Source organism: Microdochium trichocladiopsis (genome assembly GCF_020744255.1).
Source record: "Microdochium trichocladiopsis strain MPI-CAGE-CH-0230 chromosome Unknown B0I36scaffold_15, whole genome shotgun sequence".
Classification (NCBI taxonomy): domain Eukaryota; kingdom Fungi; phylum Ascomycota; class Sordariomycetes; order Xylariales; family Microdochiaceae; genus Microdochium; species Microdochium trichocladiopsis.
Window position 1 is genome coordinate 905,261 of NW_025763558.1, and position 12,552 is coordinate 917,812.

At 53.7% G+C, this 12,552-nt stretch overlaps 2 protein-coding genes across 2 annotated transcripts; both read right to left on the minus strand.

Moving 5' to 3' along the window:
- Positions 1-5,386: 5,386 nt before the first annotated feature.
- B0I36DRAFT_389729 (uncharacterized protein) lies at positions 5,387-11,040 on the minus strand. Its single transcript, XM_046161362.1, has 7 exons — positions 11,026-11,040; positions 10,834-10,967; positions 10,656-10,764; positions 8,567-8,712; positions 6,687-6,793; positions 6,475-6,564; positions 5,387-6,275 (listed from the first exon to the last, which is right to left on the minus strand). The coding sequence occupies exons 2-7, from the start codon at positions 10,857-10,859 to the stop codon at positions 5,659-5,661; spliced, it is 1,095 nt and encodes a 364-aa protein (XP_046004658.1). The 5' UTR covers positions 10,860-10,967; positions 11,026-11,040; the 3' UTR covers positions 5,387-5,658.
- An 89-nt stretch (positions 11,041-11,129) lies between these two features.
- On the minus strand, positions 11,130-12,005 carry B0I36DRAFT_356353 (uncharacterized protein; the record flags this gene model as incomplete). The annotated part of the gene is made up of 2 exons (XM_046157612.1): positions 11,130-11,626; positions 11,846-12,005. The coding sequence occupies 2 exons, from the start codon at positions 12,003-12,005 to the stop codon at positions 11,130-11,132; spliced, it is 657 nt and encodes a 218-aa protein (XP_046004659.1).
- Positions 12,006-12,552: the final 547 nt, after the last annotated feature.

The window sequence follows — 12,552 nt, forward strand, 5'->3', positions numbered from 1 at the left end:
GGAGATCAGGTTTTGCGATATAAAAGGGTAACCACTCGCTGTCTGGCACCCTGTATTTGAAAAAAGTACCAATGATGGGTTCCGCGGCCTGGGGTACCGCGACCATACTTGATGCTCCTGCCCCCACGAGGACATCACCATCAATGAATGCAGGAGAACCGCGTCCTTCATTACTAGCTTCTGCTGTTACGTGCGTGCTGAGGTCATAGACCTGCCGTGAGGTTGATCGATCAGGGACCGACTCGTTCCACTCTATGGGTTGGGTGTGATCACGGGATTGATTAAGACCTCCAGCGCTGTCGCGTTCCTGTTAGACGGCTTGTGTAGTCTTGGTCGCGTATTCCCTTCGTGACTCTCGGACAGGTCATGCACGTGGGGTAAAACAACGACGTGCAGATTAGATAAGCAGTAATCGATAAGGGTCCATATCAGGAAACAGGCACCGATTGATGGTTCCCAATGTTAGGTGCGAAGCAACTGACAGCCAGTCAGGGATCGAGCGACCACCAGGACATTTCTATGAAAACCTGGCATGGAGGAAAGGTGCAATTTGCTATGGAGGTTCCTAAGCCAGATAGTCGTGACTTTTCATCAGACTCAATCTAGGGTTCTAATCGTACACTTGACCCAGTCACTGAATTGCACCGGAGCGGTATCTTCTGTGAAAGCCACGACACCCGATCGAGAGAGTACTACATGTACGGAGGTAATATTCCTTAGGGCGTTGTACCTATCACATCTTCAACCCGTAGCCACCCGGTTAATTTGGTTGACTCAGGACGCCGGATTGGGACGCTACGTGGACGACCTCCAGCGACTGTGCGGGTGGCTTCACTACTTACCGAATCAGGAAGGAAGGACAACTTATGCCCCGTGCTTGAACGAAGAGAAAGCTGAGGGGTTAGTCGCACTGCCACAGCTTGCCCGGCGACGGCACTTTGGGTGCGCTGAATAAAATTGCCTTCCTAGGTCTAAGTGTGGCTCGACGACCTCAGAAAACTTAAACAGTAGCCTTAGCTTCGTTCTACTAGAGAGTTGGGAATGTGAACCCCAGAGGGGGGCAGCTACGAGATGTGTGAGGTAGGGTCGACGGACGGCGAAGGGCAACTCATTTTTGTCGGTGATCATTCCTTCCTTGTTAGGCATAGGCCCCACTTCTGACAGAACCCCGCCTGGGAATCTGAAACGCCAATAAGGCATACGACCTCGTCCTCGACTGCGCTCCGACCTGGTCCCGTGACTTGCATGACGTTATAGCTGATGTTCTTCTTGTCGGTCCTTGCTCGGATGATTTCGGCGTCCCCTGCAAGCATTATCTGGCGGAACCAAGCCTCAAGCCGCACCGGTAGTGTAGCTGTCAGTAAGATGACCGGACAGCCGTACCGGTAGATACACTTCAGCTCCGTAAGCCACTTTCGATAGCTAGCGTCCATAATAATCGTATGGCATTCGTCGACAAAGAACCGCTTGAGCAGACCCCGGCTTCGCAGCCAGTCCGTATAAGTCGAGAACTCTGTGCTATTGACCTGATCTGCACTGACGAAGACGAGCCGTGACACCCGCGGCTTCTCCTCTCGCCCGGTTGCCTGTGCTGGCTGCCACTGCTGACAGTCTAGCCCGAGACCAGCTGCACGTCTGACCAGATCGCTAATTAGTACCACAAATGGTACTATGACGATGCTGATGCCTGCGTTCACGCCGCTCATGTATGCTGTCAACGAAGGGCATACAAAGGCGGTGCGGCTACTAATAGAAAGAGGTGCTGATATCAACTTTCGTGGTAACGTGGGAACAGCATTAGCTTGTGCCTCTGAAAACGGATTCGCAGATCTTGTGCAGCTACTGCTTCACAAGGGCGCCGAGGTAGATTACCCGGATCGGGCCGGCCGGACGCCACTCTCATGGGCGTCTAGCAATCCGCACGACGAGGTAGTGCTGCTACTGCTCAACAACGGCGCTGAGGTTGATCGTGCAGATGAGACCGGTCGGACACCGATCTCATGGGCTGCCGGCATGGGATGCGAGCGGAATGTGATGCTGCTGCTCGATAGAGACGCCAGAATTGACGAAAGAGACTCCTTTGGTCGGACACCGCTCGCATGGGCTGTCTACAACAGGGCCGAAGCCGTCGTGCGGCTGCTGCTAGACAGTGGCGCAGAGCCCGACAGTAAAGACATTCATGGTCGGACGCCGATATCATTAGCTGCCGAAAAGGGATACATCAGCATTATAGATCTGCTGCTAGCGAGAGGCGTTCAGGTGGATAGCCGAGATATTGATGGAAGACTCCATTGTCATGGGCGACATCTTGGGGGCGTGACGACGTTATGCAGAAACTGCTAGATAGCGGCGCCGACATTGATAACCGCGACGAGGATGGTCGTACGCTAATAGACTTGGCCAGGATAAGTAGAAAAAGCAGCACAGCTTCGCATTGCGGCTTAGCTCCGTGCGGCAAGTATAAGCCCGATTGATTGAATATAGTAGGAAAGCTATGGAGACGAATAAAGAATTGATAATAACCAGCAAGACGAGATGTTGAAAGTACGTCTTTATCCGGGCCGCTGTCGCTTCGCGGGGCGTCCAGGTAAGCCCACCTCACTGCCTTCTGTCCCAAGAGTCTCTAACAGCTCGGGGTGTTGCTGCCAACATCGAGGCTGTGTACACGAATGGCCAATAGCTTCGCCCCATTGTTCTTGAACGTTAGTAGAGTTCCCCTCTGAAAAGCTTGACGCATTCCACAATCGTGTGACTTCATTAATGAAAAATCGCCCATCGGTTGCGACTTCTGAGATGCCAATGTCGAGACCTACGCCATCCTTAAGTGAGGCAAGACCAGGTTCAAAATCGGCAAGCCTAAAAAGAATGGCAAACCACAGAGAGGCGAACTGCTTCAGTTCATGATACTTGCGCTTTTGAGCGTGCTCATCCCCAACTCCTTGCCCAAATATTTCGTGACTGAATGGACTCTGATTCATATCCGAGAATTGAACCTTGCCGGCAGAAGTGGTTGGTCTGGTGATGGTGATACTAATGATCTTACCTGGGGGAATGAGACCGTCTATAGCCTCTTGAGATAGATCACGCACCATACAGACCCGAAGTTCGCCAAATTTGACTAATGAGTCGACATACTCTTGGTGGAAGAGATGGTTCCTGGGCTGAATATCGGCATCCCATTTGTTCCCAGGGATTCGGCACTTCAGTCCCTTGCGATTGCTGACTTTAACAAGCTTGACTCCCTCTCCACTGCTGCTATGTGTCGGCTTGATAACCATGCGGCCACCATGAGAGGGTGGCAGGTTACACGTCGCCGATAGCCCACCATCGCACGTTATGGGTCGGTATTCGAGCCAGCTCATTCCTTGGCCGTCGAATTTTGCGGCCCACTCGTCGAGGATTCTAAGATCGCCAACTTTGCTTGCCTGGAATGTTGCCTCCTCCGTGGTAGGATATGCTTTAATAAAAGCATTGTTGTCCATAAACAGTTTCATATATTCGCAATATTCATCGAAAGAGGGCCCTTCCGGCACCAGGATGGGCGTTGACATGCATCCGAGAAGAACGAGCTTCTTCCTCTCAGATGTGGCATCGGCAAGCTGTTCGCGAAGGTCTCGGAACAAGTCTGCACTCCATGTTAAAGTCGCCGACATCGTAAGGCAAGGGTTCTTGATGGTTGCCGAGATCGCCATGATCAACGGCTCATAGACCCATACGGTCTCGTCATCGTCATGTTCTTGGTGTTTGAAATGCGGCTCGACATTTACTAGATCGAGAGCAGACGACTTTAGCCTCTTCCCCTCCTGAGACATCGGAACACCTAATGGTATAGCGGAGTCAGATCGACCCTCCTCAACCAGGGGGCCAAATGGGACTCCGAGCCAGATCATATCGACTGGAAGGGGTTTTGGCTCCGGACGAGCGGTAAGCTGGTGGTTGTGGCTGATCGTGGTTGAATATTGTATGCGGACCACCTCAAGCGAATCTGAGAGCGGAGGAAACTTGTCGACCACTCGTTGTGCGCTCCACGCAACGGGACATTGTTTATATCCGCAGACATAGAATCGGGTCCTCTCCCTCTTCTCCTTCGTTCTGGCCTTGTATCCATGTCGGCTGGCAAACAATGACACGATCCGTTCTAAATCTTCGAATGAAGGAAATGTCCAACCGCATGGTGGGGCGCCGTCACTTTTATAGTCGATCTTAGCCCGGCCCAGGGCAAAATACTTCATAGCCTCCATAGGCAGTGATAACACGGAGAATGAAGACGCAAAGATGATTGAGAGACGTCGCTTTGGCCAAAAGGGGGTTCGCGAAATGCGGGGCGCTGGGGAAGTTTTCCACGAGCGTGGAAGCTTTTCCACGGGCGTGGAAGCTTTTACACAGGCGTGGAAGCTTTTCCACGGGCGTGGAAATTTCTCCACAGGCGTGGAAGCTTTTCCACGGGCGTGGGAACTTCTCCACAGGCGTGGAAGCTTTTACACAGGCGTGGAAGCTTTTCCACGGGCGTGGAAATTTTTCCACAGCCGTGCCTAAAGTCGCGTGAGTAGCGGTCCCAACCACCCCAACACCGCATTTAAGATTACTGCACTACAAACAAACCGCTCCAGCTGGGCGAGACGAAGGGTGGAGTCAGATGCTGGGGTCTAGCCGACAGAACGTAAACAAACAATTGGCTTGGCGTCCGTTCGCTTTCTAACGGGATCAACGGGGACCTGGGCCAGATACGTAATAGCACCGCGAAAAATGGCAGACAGGTTCGAAAAACCTTAGAAATAAAGACGTGCCATCATGATCATCATCCTTCCGATTGGGCTTGGCATAATCGTGCACGATGCGTGCTGCGCGATGGCCTATCAAAGACCTGACGAATGTTAAGCCGCGTTGCCCCACCCCACTTGCCACTTTAGGGAGGAGGAGCTGGCAGGACATGGTGGATGTTGTACACATGCGACAGAGCCGCCCCCGCCCCAGTGCTGAAACAGGACTCCACCACAACAGCGGTGAGCTCCCTCGGTATTCGGTCACGGGGCATCCCACAAGCTCAGCACGTCGGACTGGCTGGGCTTGTGGGCCGTCGTCTTCGGCCCAAAAGAAAAACAAAAAAACAATTATCTACGGCTTGTTCGGGGTGGGACATCGGCCACAGCGCACCAGGCGGAACGCCGCTCCGCGTCCCTGCTGCAGGAGAGGACGTGGTTCGACGCGGACTTAAACTTGCATGAACAGAGGGACAACAATATGTAGGAAGTTGTATTACATACCAAGTGGGAAGAGCGCCTGGTAGCGGCTTACTCCTTGCCGCCAGATGGTAGGGGAGGCAATTAGCTAAGCTTCGTCTCGCTAGATCAGGTCACACATATTGCTGGCTGAGACAAGCAAGGTTCGGGCAAATTCTTGACAGGAAGTGTAACTAAACGAGAGATACATTGACCAGCTTTATGTACATACAAATGTCGATTCGCCTACGAATGGCCCGCACCTACACTGCCAGACACTATGTCTCACCTTCCCAGACCGCGGCGAGGAGGTTCCGTAGGGCAAGAAATCTATGGGTACCCTTGACATTGTTTTACGAACGTCCTTCCCATACACATAAGACATTCTTGTAGAGAGTATGAGCCGGGAATCACCGCACCCCGCAACTCACTTGCGACATTACAGAAGGTCCGCTATCCACTTGATTTCTTCGTAATGGTGACCAGGAAGGGAATCGAGCGGCTCCGCCCAGGGGATTCCGAACCGACGACGCCACGTTGCAGAGACTGCCGCAGCCACCATCTGGCTCGCAGAGCAAGAGAAGAAAGACGGCTCCACCAGTACAGCCCGGAGGACACGCAAGACTTCGAAGCGTATGTATTGCTCCAAGGGGGTGCGCGAATCGGGAGGATACACAAAGTCGAGGAAGTGGATTGGGGTTGAGCCGTTGACGCAGTGGCCAATGCGGTGCAGGATGCTCGCCCGTGTGCTGAGAATGCTGTCCATGGAGAGCTGGCGATCTGTATCCATGACTGCGGTCTCCAGCATCGCCTCAACGATGGCTCTGTGGACTGCAGTGAGGCCGAGTGCCATGTCAAGACATGCGCTGCCGACCTTCGCGTAGAGCACCTCCCTGGTCGGCTCAAAAATGGCCCATTTTTCAGGTTTGAGGATGGCATGGAGAGCAATGTTGACTGCGGCGAAGACGACTTTGTGCTCGAAGCGGAAGCGCTCGTCGAGCGACAAGATGTAGTGGATAACGCCTTCACAGAGCTCTTGCAAGAGATCCTTGGTATCTATATCCCAGTTCTCTTAGGCTGCCGGGACGCAGAGCTGGTTCTCGTGCATCGCTGCGTTGATCATGAGACCTGCGGACGCGCCGATTAGACCTTGCGCTTTTGCTTGGTGTCAATCATTCAGGTGACGGGTGTGACGGCTGCAATCGTCGGAGCCGGCCTCAGGGCCAAGTTGGGAAAACAACTCGTCCATGTGTACGTTCTTCTGGCGGGTCTTCCTTGCCACTTGGTGAGATGGCGACTGCCTCTGCCCAGAGACTTTGGAGACGAAGCATGTTTGGCTTGGTCTCTGTCCACTAAGAAAGAAGAGGTGCTGGCGGAGTCAGCAGACGAATGCAGACTCAACGATTCAGAATCGCCCTGTCTGGTGTATTGGCAGGTGCTGGAGGCGGTCTCGAATGGTACGCTTACCTCGGTGCTGGCTTGTGCACCCGTGAAGCAGATCGGGGTTGATGTTGATGATGGAGAAAAGAGCGATGGCCTGGTGATGGCTGCCGGGGAAGTGCGGTCTTGAGCACCTAGTGACAAGGTGCATTGACGGCGGATGCCTGACAGCCAGCGACGCTGGGTGCCTGGCAGCCCCTCAAAGTGGGCCCGCTTCAACCCCTTTGCACCACATAACCCCACCTGGTCACCTGTGGACGCTCGCACTCTCCTGGAGATATGTTCCTTCGGGGCCCGGGGTGGTCTGCTTGGCCGCACGGACTCACCGAACATGGATGGAGGGAGGTCGGTCTGCCTTCACTGGACGCAAGTATGATGGCAAGCAGGAGTCGAGTATTCCCCGCCTGCAAATAACATTTCAGAGCAGCGGGTAGGTGGCCTTTGCATGTCAGGACACTTCCAGGGTCATTGCCACCGCGCAAGCTCAAAAGAGGGCAAGCATGAGGGCGCACAATCAGACCTTCACCAGGGGGCCCCAGGACCAGTCCTAGGCCAAGCCCTCAGAGCAGACGGGCAGTTTCATTATGGCCACCTGAAGCCGACAATGAACCGTAATTTTCAATACGAGGCTGCATTCCTCTGAGCCGATGATATGATGACTTTCCTGGGAGTTCTTTTTGCACGCACTCTTTGCATTCTCAAACAAAGCATCGACAGTCTGGGCAGCGCCAACCAAGTGCTGTGCATGGCTCATGACCCAGACCGCGATTGCACCCTGGCGACCGACCCGCCGGGCGACACTGCCTCGACCAACTTACATGTTGAGCCGGTAAGCAAGAACCGAAGGAAGCCATGGGCCGCCGCGGTCGCTGCGCTGTGGCGGGCTCGTGGCGACAGCCCAGTCCGGCATCCGAGGGAGGTTTCGTTTGTTCCAACGTGCCGCCTTACGACCGCTGTGCGACCCATGCCCTGTGACTCCGATGCGCAGTCACGCAAAGCCCATTCGCGTAGCTACTGCAGCGTGTTTGCTATATCGCACCATAATGCTCGGCCGCCTAGGACTCGGCTCGCTTTTTAAACCCGTTGCAGCACCGGTCTGCCCGAGCTCCGGGTCGCTGAATGTAAAAGTTTTGAGGGTGCCGTCGCTGACAATGTGCGCCGGGCCAAAGCAGCTGTGCCATCTTTAATGGTTGCCATGCAACGCGCTCGCCAGCAGCCGAATGAATGTCCCCGCCCCGTACTCGATTAGAAACCAAAGCGATCATCACTGGTCACACGTTCATTGCATGGCCCTCTCGAGAGGTCATCGTCGGGGTTCTTACAGAGCACGAGCCTCAGGGCGGTGCGGCCGCCCAGCTCCTTTTCACCAATTTTGGGGGATTGTGTCGAGCCTAGCAGGCAGACTCGGCGCCGCACAAGGGGGCTGCACACATACGCGCCGACTGCTGGACGGCTGCCTATCTCTTGATAGATTTCTGCTGGTAAAACTCGAGGTTGCCTTCCCCGTCTTGATTCCCGTCTTGATTCTAGGACTCAGTTCCCGGTGTACATCGTCCTCGTGCCATACCGTGTCCAGGCATGCATAACGAGTCCCAAAGGACTCAGCTCTGCGGTCATCAGAAGGAGGAACAGCGAGGAGGACGAGTAGTCTGTCAATGTCGGCATAGTGATTCATGCTTCCACGCTTTGCCTTCTTGCCTGCTGATCGCCATATTTCTGTGACTGCCAGATAGTTTTTGAGGTACATGTTCTTCCTCTGAGGCCTTGTAACCGAACAAAATCCTACCCGACATGATATTCTGCCATTTCCGGAGCAGGATATGACCCTGGCGTTGAGTCATCTCCTCCAAACCAGCTCGACAACTTCGTCAGGCACTCCACGGTCTTCAACTCCTTTCCACACATACAGCTGTCTCATGAGATCTGCCCTGACTTCCGTGTATTTGAGGTAGTACGTTTTGTGATCACTGTCGGGCACCCTGTCGCGCAGCGGCCCCATGCTGTACTCGTACTTCGGGTCCTTGCCTGCATAGACGTTGCCCCATGTTCGCTCTAAGTCTAGACCCCCCATTGCGACCAGTGCGCATCGCGACCAGGGGTCGCGTCGCGACGCGGTTGAGCACCCCACCATACATTTTCCCATATAAACCTGCTTAACCGCGTCGCACCGCGACCCGACCACCTGCATTGTGACCGTCAAAAAGGAAGCTATCGTCATGGTCGCAAAAGACTACCAATTGCGCGCCCTGCGCGCACTGGATGAAGTTGAGGCTGGCGTACCTGTCGCGACGGCTGCTAGACGACACGATGTCGACAGATCCTACCTACGTCGTCGCCTTGACGCGTGCCCAACCTTCAAGCAAAGGTACCAAGTCCGACAAACCCTCTCCGTGACCCAGGAGGATTATCTGGTCTCTTGGGCCCTCGACCAAGCAGCAATGGGCTATGCAGCTCCATTGAAGCAATTCAAGCACTTCGCGATGCGCCTGCTGGCTCTCGACAACCCCTCCGCACACCTCGGCAAGCACTGGTACCGACGCTTCATCCGCCGCAACCCGACCTTGAAGACCTCGAGATCACGACTTATTGAATACAAACGATACGACGGTGCCTCCAAGGCCAATATCGACATCTTCTTCGACCGCCTGACGTCATTGAGGGGCAAACGAGTACGGCCCGAGAACATATGGAACGTTGACGAGTGTGGCGTCGCGGAGGGCCTAGGTCACAATGGCTTCGTGGTCAGTGATGCCTTGCGCGACTTTACCTTGAAAAAGGACGGCGCCAGGAGCACCTGGATCGCGATAATTGAGGCCATTTCTGCTGGCGGTGGCTTCATCCCTCCCCTTGTTATTTTTAAGGGCCAATCCGTGCAGCAGCAGTGGTTTCCCGACGTCGAACTTGACAGGTGGAAGCATTGGTGTTTTGACACATCACCAAACGGGTGGACCAGCAATGATATTGCTCTGAAATGGCTCAAGGAGGTATTTATTCCCAACACCAAGCCTACGGATTCTAGAGAGTGGCGATGCCTTCTTCTCGACGGCCACAAGTCGCACGCAACAGAGGAATTTATGACGGAGTGCTTCATCAATAAAATCTGGCTGATTTACCTCCCGGCTCATACCTCACATGTTCTTCAGCCACTCGATGTGGGCGTGTTCTCGGCGGTGAAGGACCACTATCGTCAAGCGGTCGCGGAGGTTGCATATAACACTATGAACGAGTCCCCAGGCAAGCGGGAGTTCCTTGAAGCATACCAAATTGCGCGCAAAAGAAAGCTCAATAAGGAGAACATCTTAGGAGGCTTCAAAGGCACAGGGGTGTGGCCTCACAATCGGTTGAAGGCGCTGGGTTCCCGCTTCGTGATGCGGGACTATGAGGAGGTACGGGAGGCCCAGCAGAATCCCCAAAATCGGGCCCAAACGACGGTTTTAGAGCCAGATTTTTTGACGCCCTTGTGCGCAATTGACGTCAAAACACCAAAAACATCTCGCGATGTCTATAAAATGCATAGGGAGTTGGTAAAGTGTGGTGTACCTTTAGGGGCGGCGACCTGCAGGAAGCTCTTCAACAAGGTCGGGAAGGCAATCGACACTTCGAACATCGCGCGCACCACCGCAGAACACCAAAAAGACCGTCTCCAAGCTGCATTAGATGCTTCAAAGCCTGCTAAACGCCGCAGAGTCGATCCGGATCCCAATAAACAGTTTGTTCAGGTCGTAAACGTGGAGCGCGCAAAGAGGCAATTGCAGCTCGAGATGGGGGCGGACTTCAGCACGGATGACGACACCGACAGCAGCGACGACGAGGTAGAGATCATTGAAGACGACAGTGACGAGGAGAGCTGCATTGAGGTGCCGATCAATTGATTTGAAGCCTTTTTAACGAATGCTTGTTCAGTTATTGCAGAGTGACCATGTGGTCGGTGATGCCCTCATGCGCAGGTTGGGGGGTGGTCGCCATGCGCACTGGTCGCAATGGGGGGTCTAGACTTATCTTGTTCAGATCAAGCGAATCCACACCCTTTGGGTACACGGTGATCGAGTAGCCATTACTAAGGACAGTATCGTTGCCAAAGATGAATCGTTGAAGGAAGCAGTTCCTGTGGCACAAGCTCGCCTAGTCAGCATACACGTTGCTGGGACCCCGGTGCTTCACGAGAATGAATTACCCGCAAAAGTTGGTCGCCTGCGCCATGGAAACTACAGGTTCGCTGTACCAGCTTTTCCAGTGGTGCAAGTTCAAAGGCTCAACGCCAGATTCGAAGAAGCCGCGCAGGTCGCCCAGCAAATCATGTTGATATCCTTATCGAAGAGGTTAGACTCTTGTCACAAGACATCAATGATGGGGTGGAAGGACTTACAGATCTGGCAGCACGGTCAGACGCGCCCTACTGTGGCGGTAGACACAGTCACGGATGATGATGTCTCCCAACTGTGGCGGGGACTCCTCGATGCACTGGAGGTCCTAGTCCAGGTTCCCGATCTTCCTAGCCAGATATGCAGAGAGATATACGCCAGCACCGCCATAAGCCATGAGACCGAATCGCGTGAGAGAGCCCCAGTCCTCCGTCAGCCCGCCAACATAAAGGTCTTTGTTTTCGTGATCAAGAGAGCTGAGTGCCGTGGATAAAGGCTCCAGGTGCGGAAAGAACGTGTCGTCGTCAAGCAGAGCGAACCACTTTGTCTCTGGCCCGCTTTCGGCGAGCATCTTGCTGAGAACTGCAAAATGTGATTGAGACATGGAATGGTTGCTGGCGATGGGCGGTATGAAGATGGCGTTGATCTTGAGGCTGTGAAACTGTGCAAGCAGGTCGGCGACTTCGTCCTCATGCCCGATGTAGTCTTCGATCACCACGACGAGGAGTGTGCCCCGGTCAGAGGTCCAATGAGCAATCGAGTCGACGCTCTGACTTAGACGAACCAAAGACGTGGCCATACCGAATGCCAGGTCTTCATCTTTGGCTGATCGTGGGTATGCATTTTCGAATGGTAGGAGAATCGCATCGCACGGCTCTATCTGCAGAGATCCGGGTTGATCTAGCCTTGCCTCGATGGACTCCGCGACGAGCCGTAGGGCAACCCTCCTGACACTTCTTCTGTCGACAGGTAGATTGCGAGAAAGCTGGACACAGCTTTGTGTGTATTTGAACGTTGACGAGAGCCTGATATGTCCGCCTTTACCCGCTCGACGCACAAATCCGAGGGTTGCAAGATCTGTCCTTGTTACGTCAGACTCGCTAGCCGAAAAGAATGTAACCCCGTCTGTTCCACGGTACATCAGCCAAAGGTGACCCAGAATCAGTAACGAGACAATTGTGTCCACGATGCGTGTGATGTGCATTTCTTGTGTTCTTGGTGGGGTAAGGCTTATTAAGTTCAATCGTTTTTAGCGAACACGAGTCAAACTGTACAGTATACGTACACCAATATGCAACTCTACAAGCTCGTCGTCAGCATCGCTTGGCGCATGTTAGATAACGGGCGTGTGTTCATCCGTGTCGACCGCTGGGTGCGGGGCTGCATTTATCAGGCAGCCACATTGTGACGCTGAGTCTGTCCATCAGGCATGGGTTTCCGAGAGTATTGGCGACATGGAGAAGTTCCTGAAAGCGATTGGTTGAATTCAGCTCTGATGGGGATTGACAAACCTACAGACTGGCTTACTTTGTGGTGTCTACACCCAAAGGAATAAGTCCCCCCCTGCTCCTCAAATCAAATAATGAGGAATACAGAGACGGAGTGCGGATTGTACAAGGCCAACGTAACCTGTTTCGCATATTTACGCAAGTGACAAGCATCTATTGGAAGATCATGATTCCTCTTGGAGACCGTACTCTCTCAGCAGATTTACCAAAGCCTCAGCCTCGTCTGCCTGCTCCGCGCATTGC

Bases quoted from the DNA above. Each gene is read 5' to 3' on its own strand.
- B0I36DRAFT_389729 (XM_046161362.1), bottom strand. From the start codon at position 10,859: ATGGCGCAGGCGACCAACTTTTGCGG. The intron at 10,765-10,833 runs GTAATTCATTCT...CTTGTGCCACAG, and splicing joins CAGGCGACCAACTTTTGCGG to GAACTGCTTCCTTCAACGAT. The intron at 6,794-8,566 runs GTATGTGTGGAA...CCTTGTCACTAG, and splicing joins GCAGATCTCATGAGACAGCT to GTGCTCAAGACCGCACTTCC.